This window comes from Trichoplax adhaerens, genomic scaffold, assembly GCF_000150275.1.
Source record: "Trichoplax adhaerens TRIADscaffold_5 genomic scaffold, whole genome shotgun sequence".
NCBI lineage: Eukaryota > Metazoa > Placozoa > Uniplacotomia > Trichoplacea > Trichoplacidae > Trichoplax > Trichoplax adhaerens.
In genome coordinates this window covers 1,350,299-1,371,730 of record NW_002060947.1, presented here as the reverse complement: position 1 = coordinate 1,371,730, position 21,432 = coordinate 1,350,299, and the positions used below count along the sequence as shown (strand labels likewise).

At 33.4% G+C, this 21,432-nt stretch overlaps 3 protein-coding genes across 3 annotated transcripts; 2 read left to right on the top strand and 1 right to left on the bottom strand.

Moving 5' to 3' along the window:
- Positions 1-2,658: 2,658 nt before the first annotated feature.
- On the top strand, positions 2,659-4,153 carry TRIADDRAFT_25965 (uncharacterized protein; the record flags this gene model as incomplete). Its single annotated transcript, XM_002112738.1, has 2 exons — positions 2,659-2,961; positions 4,004-4,153. The coding sequence occupies 2 exons, from the start codon at positions 2,659-2,661 to the stop codon at positions 4,151-4,153; spliced, it is 453 nt and encodes a 150-aa protein (XP_002112774.1).
- A 5,192-nt stretch (positions 4,154-9,345) lies between these two features.
- Positions 9,346-10,769, top strand: TRIADDRAFT_25094 (uncharacterized protein; the record flags this gene model as incomplete). The annotated part of the gene is made up of 6 exons (XM_002112737.1): positions 9,346-9,425; positions 9,488-9,558; positions 9,637-9,785; positions 9,875-10,046; positions 10,150-10,329; positions 10,435-10,769. Coding segments are annotated over 6 exons (987 nt in total), but the record flags the coding sequence as incomplete, so codon positions are not given.
- Positions 10,770-11,500: 731 nt separating this feature from the next.
- TRIADDRAFT_56257 (uncharacterized protein) lies at positions 11,501-17,913 on the bottom strand (the record flags this gene model as incomplete). Its single annotated transcript, XM_002112305.1, has 18 exons — positions 11,501-11,674; positions 11,837-12,166; positions 12,290-12,364; positions 12,550-12,692; positions 13,026-13,355; positions 13,431-13,506; positions 14,172-14,372; positions 14,579-14,703; positions 14,824-14,982; positions 15,116-15,274; positions 15,448-15,538; positions 15,675-15,730; positions 15,882-15,972; positions 16,258-16,322; positions 16,650-16,712; positions 16,924-17,016; positions 17,337-17,462; positions 17,886-17,913. The coding sequence occupies 18 exons, from the start codon at positions 17,911-17,913 to the stop codon at positions 11,501-11,503; spliced, it is 2,385 nt and encodes a 794-aa protein (XP_002112341.1).
- Positions 17,914-21,432: the final 3,519 nt, after the last annotated feature.

Here is a 21,432-nt window from a genome sequence, read left to right as displayed (position 1 = left end):
TCCACTAAATTAGCTTGCCACCAAATTGTTGGATTGCATCTGTTCTCTGCCAATTAATTCTACCATCGACCAACGCTTGGAAAAGGAAGAAAAAGGAGGAGAAAAAAAAAATACGACAACCAAGGCTCAGCAGGTATCGATGTTGATATATTGGTTATGAAGCATTTGATCTTGTTAGTTTGGATGGTTGTTGACGTTTGAAAGGGGAAAGGATGATCATCGGCAACTACTGTAGAATGGACAAGGTAATATTATCCACTGGAAAGGATAGTAGAGGAGATGAAATATGTCGGTGGCCAAGTGTATTCTTGAGTGGAATAGTTTTTCAAAGTATCGTAGTTCGTTCAGAAACGGGTGGGGAAGAATTACTAATCGATTCCAGCTGAAAGAGCGTAATGGAATCGTTGTGATGAGTCGATTTTCTTTTTTGGCCCATCATTCGACATTGAGTAACATAATCAAAGTCTTGTTACCCATTGCTCTAGTCTACCTTGTAAACTAAGGATAGTACGGTAGGTGTGTGTCTGTCAATGGAGAGTGTGTTATGGATCATCATCATCATTAGCTACGATCGATGCAAGATGCTCCTGCTTAATGATGTCTATCTTGACCACTCCATGATGGATAAGATTGCATCATAACAAGATGAGTAATTGATGACAATATGCTCTATCCGATCAATTGAAGAAATAGCTTCAATCCATGCCTAATGTTATCCCCATCCATGATCAAGGACAACCACATTCGATCTTACTCAATAATCCACATCCTGTTAAGATACAGTATAACAACCAACATTCATGTTGGCATCGCAACAACCATGCTATTGGTTACAGTGACTACTTCAATGTTACAACAGCCATACTCATAGCCATACGTACATCATTCATCGCATGTTAGCAAGTATTGCCCAAGGTGAATTGATTTAGACAATTTTATCGCGATCGCATTCAATTTTTAAAATTATCTTAATATACGTCAATGTTATCAGTGTTGGATGCTTTCGTCTTATTCTTCAATTCTACCAAAGTCCTTTCTTTACTAGCAGTAAATCGTAGTGGATAGGATAATGCCGTTGAATATCCAATCGATAGAATAGATCGACGCGTATATCGATCATCATTCATCGCATGTTAGCAAGTATTGCCCAAGGTGAATTGATTTAGACAATTTTATCGCGATCGCATTCAATTTTTAAAATTATCTTAATATGCGTCAATGTTATCAGTGTTGCGATGCTTTCGTCTTATCCTTCAATTCTACCAAAGTCCTTTCTTTAGTAGCAGTAAATCGTAGTGGATAGGATAATGGCGTTGAATATCCAATCGATAGAATAGATCGACGGGTATATCGATCATTTCTACATACAATCCATGTCGATGGTATCCATCGAGTTTTAACTGTATTTACCTTCTCAACATTATATTATCGTCATGTTTTCTATTCTTGCCTTTACCTTGATTAACGATGATCCATCAGTCATACCTTTATAAACTCCAATTGATATATTACCCTCATACTACAGTATATCGCTATCGATCCAGATTTTTTTCCTCTACATTTTTGTATTACTCCAAGAGTACACACATTTCTATCGACTGCACAATATGAACATGGACCCAAACATATCTTTGTAGATGAAGAGACGATATCAGTAGCACAATCGTATAGTCCTCATCACTGCTATCGACTGAATACTTGGTCATCAAGTCTACATAAATAAATTCTATCCAATAACAAACTCGAATTAGACGCGTATTGACTACGTTCTTAATATCAATCGTTTTCATTTTTATCGTTAGAATACATCATCTTTGGTCTAGCGATCATGCAATGACGACATATTACCTACAGTGTTGTAGATCGACGAGTCATACTATAATTGGAGTGGATTTGTTGTCATCTTCTAAAGTAAGGTTATCTACTGTAGACTGTAGTTCCTACATATCAAAATTGATATACTGTATGTTATTGATGAATACTATAAATTCATCATCTTGGTACAAAGTAGATAAATATATTTGTTAAGTATTGTCTATAATAAATCGCCTATAGTCATGATCATCTTCGATCAACATTTACCTATACACTACAGTAGACGACAATGAACCCTATTGAGTCAATTTAGATCGCATTCTTGCTATCTGCCATATCTTTCTTTTTACTATGTTGACGATTTTACCGTCAACTTAAGGGATTCTATCTGTAATCAGGCTCTGTACTGATGTTTTTAAAATAACTGCTTAAGGTACAGACAGTATTTAATTCCATGTCTTGCTTATTCTACACATTCTTTAAGGCTTATTTTAGTACGAAAATACTGCATCATGTTCAACTAAACTAAAACGAGCACTCTCAATGGTGCAGAAAATCCGAAATAAAATAACGTACAACAACGCACTGTTGATAAAATAAGCATAAACTTATACAAATTTTTTTCTGATTCTTTTATAAACAGTAAATATTTTTACGGAAAGATAACCAATTGTAACAGTAAGCATAAAGCAACTGAAATAAGAACTGGACTATTGGTCGCTCAATACCCAAAACGAGTGATTTTTAAAAGATTCAAGATTGCTTTAATTGAGATTTCTTTGCATCGGCAGTGATCAATCATTGCCATTAAATTGCTTATCAAACTACTTCGAAGACGACGATATGCTATCGGAGACCGTATATAGCTCTGACGTTAGCGATGATCCGCGAAGTGCAGGCTTATCGCCTAGGGTTGCCGCCTTAGCTACTAATTTTTTCGACGAATTACAAGTGTTGATCAACGCATACGGCAATGAAGCTGTTGATCGTTTAACGCCAATGATCGTATCAGTATTAGAGAATCTTGATAACGCTTTTAGTGAAAGTCATGATTATTTGATTAAGTTGGAAGAAGTAGATGAAGATAAACAGCAATTGTTAGCCCAATATGAGCGTGAAAAACAACTCCGTAAAATTGCTGAAGAGGTAAGGCCATGGTCCTTAATTAGAATTAGTTAATGTTGTTTTGCTATAAAGATTGCTTTATAAAGGACTTCTTATGAGATTCTTGATTTTACTTTGACAATATGAATCCATCGTCAAAAAGTTCATTAAGAATTATAATAGTTCACTGTCCAAGAAGATATAATGAATGCAAAGCGATTGTTAGATTACATTGTGTGAAATTACGCGTAGTACTGCAATATTGTACAAAGGTTATCCTACCCGTAAAGGGAAATGTTATCGTAGATGATTAGATAATAACAATTATTATTTACCGGCAAATAAATACGTGAGCTGTAGTCTTAGTATAAGCGAGCGAATATTGGAAATAGAACTTAAAATCTCATAGTTTACGATAGTGTTGTATCGTGACCCTGATCAGTTTTTAACTTAAAAAATGGAAAAAAAATAGTCATTACACAGAGTTTATAGTTTGCAAAAGTGTTGTCTAAAAACGTAAATAAATGCGCAATAGTTTCAAATTAAGATTTTTCATCTCAACTTATTTACAGAATCTTTTCATTCTTTAAACATCAATAGTGCAGGGATCAAATTTAACAGACTAATGAATTATATTAAATCTCTTTTTTTTTGGATGAACTTTTTATATCCAAAAGTTAAAAACCACAATAAGAATATAATAACATCATCCGAAATAGAATTCAAGTTGCAGTTCTTATTGAACTTTAGTTAGCTGTAAAAGAGATGCCATGCTATCATTTATTCCTAGAATGAAGTTTAGTAATCATGATGTATATGAAGCTTTTATGGAACTAGATAGATTTTCTGTGTTATACCGTAAATATTATCTACAATGTCATCTCGTACGTCTGTGCACCTAGAGTTAAAACGAATTATCTTTTGCGTGCATCATGGCTTTAAATGCTTTATCTTAAATACCCATAAAATAACCTATACTATGATTATTTCAGTGAAGTGATCAGTAATACCTTAGATAGGATCGTATTTAGATCTACATTAGATTGTAAGTATTGATTAGCATGAATTTCATTTCTTTTTTTAGAAATATTTAGCCGTTGAAGATAACTTGGAAGAAGATAAAAGAGAGTTAGAAAATCAGCTAGAAAGCAATAATAAACAAAGTCGGCAGTTGGATGGTAAATGCAAAGCTTTAATACAGCAAGGTAATTCACTCATCGAAATATCTCTTTAATATTACTTTTGTACTTACAGTAAAGCCTACTTAGATTTTGTAAGTGTCGTAATATTTTAATTTGTTCCATGTTACTATTAATTTAGTATCGCTATATGTTATACGTGTCTTGTAAGTTATTATGTTGTACAACACGAGGAAATAAATCTTGATTCCATGTTACTTCTGTCAGGCAACATTAATTAGTATTAAAAATATAAATATTTATTTTCATGTTACCATTTTGGGGATAAAATAAAAGCCAAGTAGATTTGTAGAGTTCCCATGTTCGTTTTAAGCTAGTATTACTTGAAGTTATGCATGTATTGTACCTATATCAGGTAATATAAATTGCAATGGCAATTTTATCTCGATAAAAATTTAAAAATTCTTTTTAGTTGAACGATTAGAGGAAAGATTATCAGAATTAAGAAAAGAAAATTTAACTCTGAAGAAACACAATGTAAGTTTAACTGATTATGCTATTATCTCGGTTATACCATATATTCTACCAAGTGTAAATTTCTTATTATCGTCACGCCGGAAGTGTTTGCATTTGGCTAGCAAAACGTTATTTCTCGTTCAGCGATTCATAAATGAATGGAATGTTATAGGTCCTAATTTTTAAATAAAGATGAGATTAGCGGCAATACTATCAAGTTATAGTTTGAGCGTTTGTACAGTATCCTAGATCTTCGTGGCCTTAGTAGTTTGCTATTACTTAGGGTAATTTAATATAGCGACTGTTATTAATACTATTATTAGTACGATATACTATAAAGCAGTACTTCTATTGAAGTAGCTGTTTTTTGGGATTAGTTAAATTTTAAGTAAATTTTTATCTCCTAAGAATTGTGTATTAATTACATTATATCTTTAGTATGCAATAATTATATCCTTGTCTACAGCATCAAGTTATATACAAACTATCAACAAAATGTAGTTATGACTTGCTTGTTTAGTCAGCGTGTAGTATTACACTCAAGTTTAAATCATACTGTACTTCTTCTTCAACTATATTTAATATGTTGGTTGATGTCAAGATTAAAATTAGTACTGATTCAGGTGCTCCATAATAATACGAGTACGTATTTAGAGACTCTTTAATTTCAAATATGTTGATATTGTTTTAGCTAGTAATACATTTACTTTACATTATATGTAGGAATGACTTAGTAAACACATAGATCGCTAACTACAAAGCATGATATTTGTACCCTTTGTTATAAATCAATATATAGTAATTTACGCATCAGCTACTAAGGTAACCGTAACATATTACATAACTTGAGATCGTTATATAACTCGTTTAAATAGCTCGTACATGACTTCCTGGGAAAAACCCGCAAAACTGGAGCTAGTAATAGGTGAGTTAAGCAGTTTATTCTATATTTATGATGCTATCGACTATAAGATTAGTAGGAATTGATAGGCAACTGTAAGCTTTCTGCCGAAGGGATACAGTGAAAGAAATAGAAAGTTAATACATCAGTAATATCAATTAACGTAGTATTATCGATGGGAAGTCTACATTTTTATATCGTATTTAATGTTGTCTAACATGACATAAAAAAACCTATGGATTAATTACTTACGAAATCAACTTAATGATGTAAGTGTACTTAGTCTAGACATTCTTATATTTGCTTGATAGGCCGAGAGTCCATTCATTAGATAGAGCAAGTGGAAGTCCGTCACCAATGCGGTCAACATCACCGCCGCCTTCAGTAAAATCACTTGGCTCTGATAAACCAAATCAAAGTAGTTTAGTTGCAACTCCACAGAAAGGAAATTCTGATGAAGAGTACGATGATTTTTCTGATTTGGACCAAGAAACTGAACATGACGATAGTCAAATAGTTGTCCCGGATATTTCATCTCAAAATTCAAGACAATTGAGCGTTGATGAAGATACGAGCTCTCAAAGCCCGCGAGATCTACCACAATCGCCCATCAATGATGTATCCTTAGCTGATGAATTGGCGCAACACCAACGGCGACGGCAAAGCGATATCTCTGAAGATGATGAAGAAGAGCAGGAGGGAGATAATGATAAGGAAACCGAAAACGAACAAAGGTGTGTTAAGTTAGTTGTTAATATTTATCATTGACAATACTCTACGCGCGATTAATTTGCATAATTTTTTCCTATTCTATAATTCACTAGCGAGGCTAATATTAGTGATTTAGCTAACTCTCAACAGACGCAAGATGCTAGCGCAAATGATGCAGAAAATGATGGCAATTTAAGTAGTAATGATCCTTCTGACAGGGACTTGGTTGTCTCTTATGAATTAGAAATTAATGTTGAACCAATACGACGAAGGGCGAGATCCAATAATCGCACACCTCACAAAGGAGTTGGCAGGCGACCCAACCTGCTTGATGTACCTCGAAAGTCTATGACAGTTGATATCGATAATGATTCTGAAATTTCGGACAGCCACTCCGATAATAATACAGATTCAATTGTGCTTTCTGATGGTGGTATAAAACAATCGATAAGCCTAGGAAGTGTTAAAAAGGATTCTCTTCCCAATAGTATGTGCTGTCTAATTATTGGAATTACATCATGAAGCAGTAGTTTATTTAGTTGTAAATGCATTGAAATTTTAAATTTTTATCATTTCTGTTATGATGCTAATTGCACGTTTATGGCTTAATTGATTTTGTATATTTTTGCAATAATAGGCTTGCGTAATCAAATTGAACATTTAGTAGTAGAGAATAGGAGTCTAGTAGAAGAAAAGCATGATTTACAGGCTAGTAAGGATGATTTATCCTCTCGGGTTAAAGAATTGCAAAGGCAAGTCTATAAGATTTTCTTAGCTTGAAACGATATGTATATATTGATCAAGATGCTAAGATTATTTCAATTGAATGGAATTTAGCGAAAAGGAACAGTTACAGGAAGATATGCAGCGTGTTAGTGCTACCAAGTCTAAACTCTCTGTAAGGATTAACGAAATGAAACAAGAATTACGAAGGTACAGTATATGCTCTTTGATTACCTGCAATGAAGGAGCCAAGATGACACTTTCACGTGATATTATATGGTCTAGGAACTATATTAGTAAATTGTGAGGTTTTTTATACATTTGGTATTAAATACTATTTGCTATTTTATAGAATTAAGGAGGAATCTGTCCGTAGTGGAACATTTGAGATTGATGAAGAATTCGAAGTAGGCATTACTGTATACGCTATAAGTAATTGCTCGTAGTTTTCAGATACATAAGTCTTTTACTTCTAATATAACAGGAATTTGGTGTAACAACTATGAAGAAAAAAATCGTTACTCGGGAAGAAATAGCTCGAGTTATATCAGAACGTAACCAATACAAAGAAAAAGTTATTGAATTGCAAGAGATATTACGTTGGACAGAAATGATTCGGTAACATAGCATCCTTGTTGCATTGGATGTGCTACTGCTTGTACTAATTAATATCATGTGAATGTATCAAATTATGTAATATAGGGCGACCAAAGAGTCGGCGATCGCTGCGACACCGAAAAAGAAATCTCAAGGCGTATGGAAAATGTACGTAATGTTGCTATAAATTTATGCTAGGACTTTTTAGAGTAAGAAAAGTATTTATTAGTACAGCCATTACGTACAAATGTAAACATAAAATATTATCTATAATCTCTTACATATTTTCAAATCATATATGTAATATTTAATGTGGAAATAAAGTAAATGTTTTTGAAATTTTGGCAATTTCCTACAGATTTAGTGGCTTATTTACATCCAAAAAGGCTACTAGTCAAACTGTTCGGAAACCTGAACCTGCGGTAATTGTTGAAGCAACGCAAGATCACGTTTTGCCTGCCAGAAAAAGTAGTCATCATCATCGTCCACACAAGCTACAAATACCAGATGTTCGATTGAGCAGGTAAGTTTTGCCAAGATAACAATTCTTAGTATTTATTCTATGCATCACAATTCTTCATAACATTACTATCTGTTATTATTTCATTTTTTCAATTTCTGTAATATATAGTAGCGACGATGGTGACTCTTCGTCACCCCCACCACTCACTCCTGAAGATAGTTTACGTTTGCAGAAGAGATTATGTAAGTATATGTCTTTTATCTAACAGTCACTTTAAGAGTTTAATTATACTCTGTAATTGCAATTTGCTACCTTAGAGTATCTATTGTCTGTTATACTGTCTATAACTTTCATAATAATTATTTCATAGCTGATATATCATTATCATGCGGATGGAGTCGTCCAGCGCATATGTATGTTGGTAAAAGCAGTGAAAATATTGATCTCGCTAAAGATCAAACTGATTCTCCGCGTAACTTGAAGGTGCCTATACCTATTTGTTGCCATCCGTTAACTGTAGCTGAAAGCAGATTGAAGGTATGTAAATACGATTATTGTCAGTAGTTATATAATTATGATTATCAGTAAAATATAAAATTATTTTTTTATCGTCCTCAAATAATATTTTTATAATAGGTATGGTGTGGTACAGTGGTGAATTTATCTGGCTACGATCAACAGTAAGTCCAAGTTGAAGATTAACTTATAATTAAAAATTCAGTTACAGAGTTTTAACAACATTAATCTTTTTTTCTTCAAACCCCAGTGTAAAGGCTAGTGGTCTCTCGTCACTAGCTTGGATTTGTGCTGCATCTCATGCCATGAGTCAAGTTGTTATCATTGATGCTAATTCTCCATCAGATATGTTGGATACTTTCACTGTTTGTGCTTCTCATGTATTCGGTATTGTTTCTGTGCCGTCGTCAAGTTCCGACGACTATCATGCAGATATAGGTTCGCAAATGGACTTAACTGAAGGTTAGGATGCTATCTGTTGCATTCAATGTTGAATAGTTTGTGGTATAATTTCTGTTTACTGTCTTAATCCATTCTTGCATTTTTCAGGGAGTAGTAGCGGTGAGAATGAACAAAGTTCGTTGTCTGGCGATTCTGTCAGTCAATCTCGTGCTTCACTTAATGGCTTTGAATTTGATACTACTAAATTAAAATTACGTACCATTCATACTGATGGTGGTAACGGTAATGCAACACCTGATAATGATGAAGAAGCTGACCGAAAATGCAGTGTTATGCCAACAATATGGATGGGCGATCAGGCTGGCTAGTAAGTTTTATGAAATAGTTGATATCGAAGATCACTCTATTATTTTATTTATTATGGTTAAAAGCATAACTGATCATTTCTTCTTTCAAGCATTTATGTCCACTCTGCAGTTGCTTCATGGAAAAAATGTCTGCATTCCGTTAAATTACCTGATTCTATCTTGAGTATGGTGTAAGTATCTAGTAAGTTCTTATGCTTAAATAAAAATAGATAATGTACTGCTTTTATTGTAGACATATCAGAGGAAGAGTGGTGATTGCATTGTCAAATGGTAATCTCGCTATTTTTCATCGAAATCGAAGAGGTATGGATTAGTGCAAATGTCATCGATTGTTAAATTTGTAGACGGCCAAATAACTGAGTGAATCTGTAATCCTTGCAGGTGGTTATTGGGAAACGGGCGAGTATCACTTATTGCGAGTATCTAGATCTAATCATTCCGTTCGTTGTATGACGATTGTTGATGAAACGCTATGGTGCGGCTACCAAAATCAAGTTCTCATTTTCGATCCAAGAAATATGCAGTTACTGGTAATTTTTAGGAATTTTATTTAATTTCGGGTAATACACTGTACAATGAGGATTACTGTATAGCTCCAACTAAGTTATACGTATTGCAGACTGGAATTACTGTCCATCCAAGGAAAGAAAGTCAAGTTCGTCAAATGTCTTGCTATCGAGATGGTGTCTGGCTTTCAATTAGACTTGATAGCAAATTGCGGTTATATCATTCGCGAACTCATGAATGCCTGCAGGAAATTAATATTGAACCCTTTGTAACGCAAATGCTTGGTGTGTTGAATATATATTTTACATAAGTGAAGTTATAGCCGCGTATTAATTTTAATAATTTTAACACAACTTTATGTTAATAACTGTTATTTAATTATTACAGGCTCCAGTAATCGCAACTTCAATATAGTTCGGATTACTTCAATCCTTGCTACTAGTGATAGGCTGTGGGTTGGTACTGGCAGTGGGGTAATTTTAATAGTCCCGCGATCAACGCATTATAATGATATCAATACACCAGATGACGAGAAAGGCGTTCCGATTGGATCTAGCACTCCAACTGGTATAATAGTATCTTAGAGTCACAGTTTGATTGTAAATAAATATAATTGAGGGATGTAATAACTATTTGCTAATCGTTATAAAATACGAATCTTTTTTGTTATAGCTGAAAATATTTTATATTGTTCCTTGGCTCATGCCCAATTATCTTTTCATGGACACCGTGACTCTGTCAAGTTTATATTGCCTTTATCCACTTCTATTTTGCATACTACTAACGATGACTCGACAAAATCAGGAGCTATTGCAAAGGCAAAAAGAATTACCGAAGAAGATACGAAGGCTTTAGTTGTTACAGGAGGTGAAGGCTATATAGATTTTCGATTAAGTGCAGCGGAATTATCAAAATCCAATGCCAAGAATAGGACTCCTACATTACTTATTAGGAAGTCTGCCAGTGCTTCAAGTGATCGTAATCATTTATTGATGTGGCAGATTTAAAAGTATACCTATTGTTATAACGATTCTAAAGTTTATATCCATACTACCGTAATATGGAATTAATTTATATTATAATATTAGACTTTTTTCATTTTTGTGACGCATTTTAACTCCGTCGTTTTTAGCGGTATTTCCAATTCTTTCATGTACAAAATTGATAATTATGTCTCAGCTTTCACAATAGTTGTTTGTTACATTTTATAAAAGAAAGTGTGTTGAGACGCTTTGCTTAGTCGTAAGATTTGAAATTTTAAGGCTAAAAAATTTTACTTTGCTGAAATAATCATAATAGCTAGGATGCTTCAATAATGAACTATCGATTATGAACTTTAATAGTATTCTATGTAATCGATAATGGAACGTCAATCAAATGCTTACTAGGAAATTAATTCAAATAGAAAAGCATATGCAATAATATTAAAGCTTTAGGATAATAGTAAGACTTCAGCTTTATTTTATATGGAGAGAATTTTTATTTAGTGTAGCAAAATTTTTCGCCCTGTTTGTATTTTTTAACGCTTTAATGAAAAAACTTATATGATTTTACACAAATTATATCCTTGTAACAGCTGATGATTATACTGTACATGCCAATTTTTTGGATTCTTATTATTTACTCTATCTTCTGAATGAGAATCGATTTAAGAAAAAGTAATAGTTGATAAATAGTTAATTTACCACAAAATTCTTTGTTATGTCCGGCAGTATCTACAAATTTCTATTAGTGTAATCTATAATAAAGTGCATACACCAGATTTAGCCTGTGTTGGTTGTTGAGGCATTGCTTCGGCTGATGGTTGCGCTTGGGCTTCAGTAGATTGATCCTCTATTTCCTTAGCTGTAATTGGAGCGGTAGTTTTATGTGCATCCGCTGCATTACGACGTTTAAGGAAGCTAAAGAAACCCTGTTGTACAAATGTTGTAAAATCAGTATTGGTTCAATGTTGCATGAACTAAAGCTGTAATCAGATGATGTTGAAATGACTAAATCAGACTGTAGTTGAATCATTCCTCATCCAAAGATGAGGATATCTAAAAGTGAAGATATTTGTAAGAAAATGTAAAACCTTTTTCGCTGGTGCGGGTGCAGGTTGCACGGGTTGTGGTGGCGCTTGTTCAGCATTTTCATTTTGCTGACTTTTATTCACTTCATCGTCCTCATCGTCGTCTGTTGTATCCCTCCTCTTTTTCTTACCCTTTTTCCTTTTAGATTTGCTATCTTCTTCTGAATTTCGAGAGGTTGATTTCTTGCCTTTCTTTCCTTGACCTTTTTTTCTCGATGGTTCGGAGTCACTTTCAGTGGCGTTGACATTTTCTTCCTCAGATCTCTTCTTGTAATCGTCTTCGTCCTCATCATCATCACTTCTGCTTCTTTGCTTACGATTTTTCTTTTTTCTCTGTATTGTAGAATTCAAATTAGTATAGTATAGCCATTTAACATTATAATTATCTAGTATAAAAATTAGCCTATATAACGATCTAGTTATCCTACTAAAGTAATTCTTAGTGATATATGTTACATTTGAAGTTAATTCTTCTTCAGAGTCTGATGGCATTACTCTGGCTTTCTTTTCCGGTTTCTTTTTCTTTGCCCTCTGAGATAGGTACAACGAAAGCAACAACATAATAAATTTTTACTGAATTAGCTATTATATTGTACAGTAGAAGGTTAAAAAGCTTTTAATTTGCTAATTGCCATTGATTATTGACTTTAGCGGAATTAAAGTTTTTCGTATTTTGGCCAACATTCAATATCAGTATTAGTGTGAAAACTACTTACAATATCACTTTCAGACTCTTCTTCTGAATCATCCCTTAATTCTTTTTTCTTGACTACTTTCTTGCTATTCTTGGGCTTTTCATCCTCATCTTCGCTATCTTCTTCGTCGTCATTGTCTTCATCATCTTCATCTTTACGCTTCCCTTTAACATTTTTTGCTTTCTTTGTATTTTTCCTTGATGTATCATCGCTATCATCATCGTCATCATCATCGTCGTTGTCATCATCATCATCGTCATCTTTACGGATTTTACGCTTTTCCAGTTCTTTTTTAGATTTTAACTTAGATTTTGGCTTGTTGTCATCATCCTCGTCGTCATCATCATCGTCATCATCGTCATCATCGTCATCATCGTCGTCTTTACGGTTTTTACGCTTTTCCAGTTCTTTTTTAGATTTTGGCTTGTTGTCATCATCCTCGTCGTCATCATCATCGTCATCATCATCGTCATCATCGTCATCATCGTCATCATCACTGCTCGCTCTTTTATTTACTTTCTTAGATTGTATTCTTTTTCTATTAGATCGTTCATCTTCAGACTGATCCTCTTCTTCCTCTTCATCTGATGATTCTTCTTTTCGCAGCTGCTTACTTCTCTTGAAGTCTTTACTAGCAAGCATTTTCTTATCTTTTTTACGGCTAAATCTACTTTCTTCTTCATCTTCACTTTCATTGTCTTCATCCTTCCTGCTTTTGCTAATGTGCTTCTTCGAAGCCTTTTTGTTGCGATAGTCATCTTCTTCGCTATCACTGTCTTGCAGTTTTAATTTTCCTAATCGTTTTTGTGCACTAAATAATCCGTCTTCTATATATAACAATGGTTTTATAACAATGAATATTGTAACTGGCACAATTATCGAATAAAATATAATTTTCTTACCCTCATTTTGTAGTCCTTTGCCTCTCAACGGTGCTAATTGTCGCTTTCCAATTTGTGGTAGAGTTTTATTTAGTGGCTACGAATAGGATTAATTTAATTATTAAATTTAACACAAATTTTGTACAATAAAACGATATACTATATCCTGTTCTATTCAATAAATCAGATTCAGACAGAAAATGTTCGTTTGGATCGCAATTGTCATTAATATGGTCTAATTCTATCCGATACTAATTAGTAATCCGCCGCTAATGTATAAGTATAAAGATAGTTTATAATTTTCCCCATAAGGATAAAGTAAATCATTTATTCAAAATTAGGTGTCAAGGATTATTAATTTATTTCCGTACAGTAGTACAGTATTTATTTTGGACTCTAAATTACGTTGATAATTAAATATTTATTTACTATTTTTGTTCGCACTTTATATGCATGCAGCAAAGGCGATTAACTATTATAATTCAATTTATAAATATATTTTTCATAGTTCCATCACTTGGTTGTAACTTGGTAAAACTCATATAATTCCCATCTCACTTACGTAGTATTTACCTATCATACTATATTGTAAAATACCGGTAATAATACACTGTCATACTAGGGATATTTACTAAGACATATGCCTTATAACTCTATAGTTTCTCAAATAATAATGATGCTATATGCGAAAGTTTAGCATTATAGCATCATTATTATTTATAGCGTATTTTTAATGCGGTTTTATTAGGTAAATGTTCTTACCGAATTATCTTTCTTTCGATGACGATCTCTGGCTGATAAAGGGATATCATCAGTTCGATTCAATTCATCGCTTGATAACATGAGCTTAGTTTTGCCAAAATCGACTTCATCATTACTAGATGATTCATTATCGTCATCGCCGTTAGCTAATTTATCGATTTTATTGCATGCAACAATAGTATGGCATCCACCACAAGCGATCTAAATCAGAAAAGGGCATAAAAGTTACTAGATGTCATTGAAAGCTACCGGTAAGGATAGATGATCATTTCGGCATTGAACAGAAAATATGGTGATATATTTTAAAGAATTGTTTACTTGTCTACTTTTAAGATATTCTGTTTTAGGTACCGGTACAGAACAAAGTAGATACGGTTTGAAGTTCGACATATTACTATATTACGTACATGAAGGACGATAAATTCCTTTAAACGTTGGACTTTAACAGGCTTGAATAAATTAGAAAAGCTTTCGTCTCCTTGTCCCAATTTCCCGTGACGGCCATCGCCAAAAGTAAATAATTCTCCTTTATCTAATATTAAGAGTCCAATTTTGTGAAAGCATTAGATTATCTTCCACGTACTAGCTTACTAAATGTCGAAATTTTAAGTTACTAAAAATCAACGATGCTATGGTGCAGTTTGATGCAGACCTGATACAACAGCTGTATGACTTTCACCACAAGCTATATGTTTAATTTTACGTTTAGATAATGCTTCAACTAATTTTGGAATGTTAGAATCCATTATTTTTGAGCCTAGCCCTAATTGGCCATTTTGTCCTGATCCAAATGTATAAACTTGGCCAGAAGCTATATAATAATCATCAATTAAATAGAAAATTTTAATAACTATCAGCCTTCAAGGACGTCATAATCTTGATAGAATTGAATTATAATCGAGTCTTATGATTTCAACATCACAAAATGATATGGTGGAGCATACCTGTTAAAGCGACAGTGTGATTTCCACCACAAGCAACTTTAACAACTTTACCGGATATTCCTTTAACAACCTTTGGCTTTGTTACTTTGTGCGCTTCTATATCTCCTAAACCTAATTTACCACCTTCTGTTTCACCAAATGTATAAAGTTTGCCATCAGCTGTAAACGAGTGTAGGTATTGTATTTAATATAAATTGGATACTTCAATTAATTGAACTGTTCAATATGTGATTCTTAGTATGATATAAGTGATTATACAACCTAAATAATACATGCTACCAACGTAACAGAAATGGACGAAAAAAGTACGATATGTCTTGCTAGAAACAAACCTGTCACTACGGCTGTATGATAATAACCGCAAGCAACTGAAATCACCGATTTACCCAGATCCAGCATTGTCGGATATGATATTGTATCATTCTATAGACATTAAAAGTAAGTAAGTTATGGTTTAAAAAAAATGCTCAATATGATAACCAAATGTATGATGATAGATTGAAGTGTACGGTATCCTTCAGACAGATATTACGTATATATGCTGCTGAGGTTAGAATACCTTTAAGCCAAGTTGACCTTCACTATTACTACCCCAAATATATAGCTCTCCATTTTCTAGAAGTCAATGAAAAAGAAATGAAATAACTTGTAGCCATTTTTAAAATGGATTGAAATAAAGTAGATACCATCTCCAGGTATAGGAATTGGTAGTATCTTAGTAAAGGAGATATTATCGTGATTGTACATGTTGAATGCTACTACTCACTTGTTATGGCAGCAGAATGGTAACCGCCGCAAGCAATGATGTTTACGTCTTTATCTTCTAAACTTTCAATTGATGTTGGCATATTAAGATCCTATAGATACAGTATCATTAAATGATGACCAATTAAATGGATATATATATATATATATATATATAAGTGTGAAGGTTAAGAAAAGAACATGGACAATAGTCTATTAATTTGCTCATGTTTACATATTTGTGCATATTTAGAGCATTTAAGGCTGATGCTAATATACTTAAAACTTGAAGCGATACAATTCATTCTGTGCTACAGAATAGTCCATCGAAATAGATAGATTACGTATACTTCAATTAGTTTATCAATTACAGATCAAGAGATCAGTAAGTTATTTACCGTTTCATCGCCATGTCCTAATGCACCTTCACTACCTTGACCAAAGCTATATAATTTATTGGAATCTGGTCAAAAGACAAAGATTAGCATATAAGCTATTCGAAAGTATTGTTAGTTTGCTTGCTCGTTATAATCGAGAAAACAATAGGTTTAAATTTAAAGTGACGAATGATAAGTTTATTATAATAATTGTCATTACAAATTAATAAAGAAAATGTTTTCAATCTCTAAGTCGGTTATGATTTTTCGTCTACATTAATACTGACATAGGCATTACAATCTTAATCATCCTTCTATCAGATTGTTATAATAGTATATTATTGATGATGATGTGGAATATGGGTAATAATTTAGAGTCCAATTAAAAATAAGAGATTGTTCAACCTCATTACCTGTAACAGCTAACGTATGGAATCTTCCTGCGGCCACATGAGTTATTTTTTCTGGTTTCAAAGCTATTTTACAAGTATCAAAATAAATTAAATACTGGCCATTACTCATTTTTAGTATATGTTCAATTTCATAACCTATTCTAGTGTAGTGCATTAACGCTGTCATGATGGTATCACTAAGATAATACTTAAATAATCGATAACATTTGCTAATGGATCACATTTACTATTGCTTTTAATCCTTATGAATATTATATTCATTTTTTGAGCACACCTTTGACAGTGGTTGGTTTATTTCTAGTTTTATTACTACCAATTCCTAGTTGTCCCCATTCATTATTACCGAATGTGAAAAGTCGTCCATTTTCTATTGAACAATATGAACAAGTTATTTCATTTACACCTCAAAATGTTACAACGCTATCTTTGCTTTCATAAAAGTAAATGAGTGGTATTATCCCCAAATTTTGGTATGACTATTCATCATCCTCTCACTATTTTAATCAATTAGTCAAGATTGGTATAGATAGGATGAAGACGAAAATCAAAGATAGTTGTAATTTTTAAAGACTGCAATTCAAATGGCCATGATTGATTATCGTTCATCGCCGATTCTAAATACGGATATTCCATGCCTATTTAGCAAATAGTGTGTTTATCGATTTCAAATAGGTTGGGCTAACATACCTGTAACTACTACCGTGTGTTCGTCACCACAAGCAATATCGGTTACTTTATCGCTACGGATCCAAAATTTATTGGTTCGGTTATCACCAAATCGACTCTTACCAAAAGTAAAAACCGCTCCAGTTTCTAGTCATCATTCAATAAGGAGAAGAAGCAAAATAAGCAAGAAAGAAGAGTAGGCATAGTATATTAAATCAAATGTAACTTTGAATATGGAAGACAGTATTAATTGCTTTCAAAGATGCGATCGTTGCCATCTTAGAATAGTAATAAATTAAACAAGCGGTTGGTAACACTGATTCTTCTCTAGCTAAGAGTTGAGCTATAACTGAACAATTTGTTAACCTAGTAACTGCCCATAGTAACATTTGCATACGTTGTCTACGTGTCTATTTAATAAGTAATTCTCCTATCGGATAAAAGTAAGAGTAGTATAATCATCTCGATTGTATATAGAGAAAATGATGGTATCTTTTAAGATACCATTTTGCCTGTTGGACGGGTTGGGTTGGATTTGATCCGATTATTCGTATTATTATTGTTCATTACCTGGGATATCGTTATCGTCGACTTCCATGATTTCAATCTCTTGTTGCTGCTTTTAATATTATATTAGTTTTCTTTACTTGGAAGTAGTTTAATAACGATTTTCACTCTATAGTATCTATGCTATAGAGGAATATTTTGATCTGGCTAAAGGACTTGAAGAATTTTGATGCGTTTGCGTATTTCGTTCTCCGTTGTTGTTAGCGGTTGCTAGGAAACGAAAGAATCAAAAAAATACTAGCTTGAGCGTTGTTGTCTTTTGGCCACTTTCTCTCCATAGTGACCGGATAGGATATGGAAAGAACGATCATTTGATACTGTTATGGAGGTTGTTATGCTGCAATAGTTAGTCAATCCAGTGTTAACTAACGGTGACTTGAATATAGGCAGTTACAACACAGTGCAAGACCGTAAATAGCCCATTGGCGATGTTTATAACGAATATAATATTGATGAAGTGGTGTGATGATTTTGCACATTTATTGAGGCTATTATGGTACAGTAGTTAGTCAATCAAGTATTTACCAACGATGTTTTGAATATTGGACAGCTATAACACTATACAAGACTGTAAACAGTTAATTGGCGATGTTAACGAGCACAATATTGATGCAGTTGCTGAATGATTTTGTAAACATGTTGAAAGTATTACGCTGTAGAAGTCAGTCCATCAAGTGTTTACCAACGATGATTTGAATATTGGACTATTACAACATAGTGCAAGACTGTGAACAGTTTGTTGGCTGTTAGTGAGTGCATTTTAATGCAGTTGTTCATGATTTTGTACACTTGCTGAGGCTATTATGGTGTTGTATTCAGTCAATCAAGGGCTTACCAACGGTGTCTTAAATATGGACAGTTACAAGATAGAGCAAGAATGTAAACAATCCATTGGCGATGTTAATGAGCTCGATGGTAATATAGATGTAGTTGTGCTGCAGTAGTTAGTCACTCAAGTAATTCAAGTGTTCACAAATAGTGTCTTGGAAATGGACAGTGACAAAATAGTACGAGACGGTAAATAATCCATAGTCAAGGAGCGCAATGGTGATGTGGATGCTGTTTTGCCACAAAAGTCAAACAAGCATTAATCAATAATGTCTTAATTATAAACAAATACAAGTTGTAACTTACAATACACTGCAAGACTATAAACACTTTATGGACAATATTAACGAGCAGAATATTGATGTAGTTATGTAAAATTCTTTGCAGTTGTTGGTGTTGTAGCGCTGCAGTAGTCATCGATTAATTGATTACCAAGGGTGTCTTCAATATAGACTTTTACAAGACAGTGCAAGACTGTAAATAATCCATAGGCGAAGTTAACGAGCACAATGGTGATTCTGATGCAGTTATACTACAGCAGTCAGTAAATCAAGTGCTTACCGATAGTATTCTTAAATATAGACAGTGCAAGACTGTAAATAATCCATAGGCAATGTTAACGAGCATAATGATGATAATGATGAAGCTGTGTCAAAGCTCATTAATAATTATATAATACTGGTCGTCGAGCTCGCTCTGAAGAGAAACGATGCGGGTATCTAATGTACACTGTACAGCAAGGCTTCTTTATGAATTGTAGTCGGTTATTATTGCAAGGCGCCTGTGAGGTTGATAGATCAAGAATCTTCAAAAACTTTAGTAAATTAAGATTTATTGAACAAAACCTCCTTTACGAAGATACAACGTAATCAATTAGCTGAGGACTTCTAAAGAGAAAGAACTAACTTACTATACTAAACTACTCGCTTATATACCTTTCCGCGTTTACAGTCTTAGCACCTTACTTACTACACACTTCAGTATTAGCATCTCAAATACAGGCTAGTTTACACCTTTCATGTGAAGCTCTAGTGTGAGCACTGTAGCGCTCCTCTTCAAAAGGATTACAGCTACTAAGCTAGCTATATTTAATACTTAAGCTTCTAACGAGTATATCTATCACATGTTGAACACAACACCTACGGTAGACATTACTAAATATATCATCAACTTAGAATACAATATTACACTGTCTTACAGCGCCCAAACTCTCCGTTAGTCCTTTTGAATACTTTATTTATTGATAGTAATAAAGTATTTTACGGTAGATTGAGAATAGGTCCTGCATAGTACTCAGATGGGCTATCAGTTAATATCTGGGTAATTATAGAATGCTTTCCAGGAGCGCACCAAAGTAATAAAGCACACAAATTAACGCTATCCACGAACCTTGTCTCTATGCCAGCAGTATACAACATCAGCAACTTGGTAAAGTGAAGTTTTGCGATATGCACAGTAAATCTACTATGCAATGTCTACTCTCTATAATTCTATATAGAAGTACAGGATATCGAGCAATGAACAGCCAAAAGTATACACCACCGCTAGGTGATTCTTGTAAACTGCAGATGTTGACTAATAAACAATTTATTTTATCTGTCTGAGCTACCGTGCCAATAGAGCTAGGAAGAAAATCTTTTCGCCATTATTATGTTAAGGGTATACTCATATGATGACGTAGGACTACAGTAGCAGTATTATCGGTCTCTTTTAGATACCATTTATTATTATTTACTCATAGTAGTACTGAAGGCTATTGTAGGAAGGAATTTTATCCATGTCTGGTCTACCGTATTTATACTATAAATTTTATAGTATGTATGTCACCGCAGCAGATTGCCGTGACAAGGATATGAATCATAAATTATTTTCCTATTTCAGTGGATAGAATATCATGTCTTCGGCCAATAATTATATTAGATCTTAGCGGTACTGACGATCTCTTTAATTAACTGTAACCTTGGTGTGATGGCAGTTACGTAGTCTCTAAATTAGCTTAAGATAGTAATGGTAAGATTTATGAAAACAGTACAAGTTAAACGATTGATTGTAAGATTGTGTTTACTAGTCTTTATTTTTGGATGATATTGACGGAAATAGAAATCGTAGATAGATAATTGAAGGTAGAAAGTCTTTGGTATTGCCAGATGAATTAAGGTCGATGTCATTAACAAAGTTGAACAAGAAATACGAGTTCTTGTTTGAATGTATTGAAAGCACACTGTCATACGGGTATGAGTAGTTAGAATAACAAAGCTGTGAATTGAATGGATTAGACTGTATTTAAAATGAAAACGAATAGAGTTTGGATGCACTATTATCACTGAATTGGTAAAGTTGGAATGACTGATATAGCTAAACTGATTTAGACTTTCAAAATCCGTTGAACCCGTCATCTAAAAGTTCATTCATTATATTTGAATTTTCTGGTAAACTAAGGGCTTTTGAATGAACTTTACATTAGTCTAAAAAATTGATTCATCATTGCAGTGTTATTTCAAATTTTTCAATCAGTATAATAGGAGGTTATGCTAGGCTTGACACAGCAGTTATGATTTATCTATGTAGTGTTTCTCCATAGCAATTAACTGCCTATTAAAGAGTCCAATATTTTTGGAGCTTAGCGGCATAATTGAGATTTAATATTGGAAATTTATTTTATTTCGAACCGCCTGACTAATGTTTATATAATTAATCAGCTGGAAGGACTGACCTAGAGTAG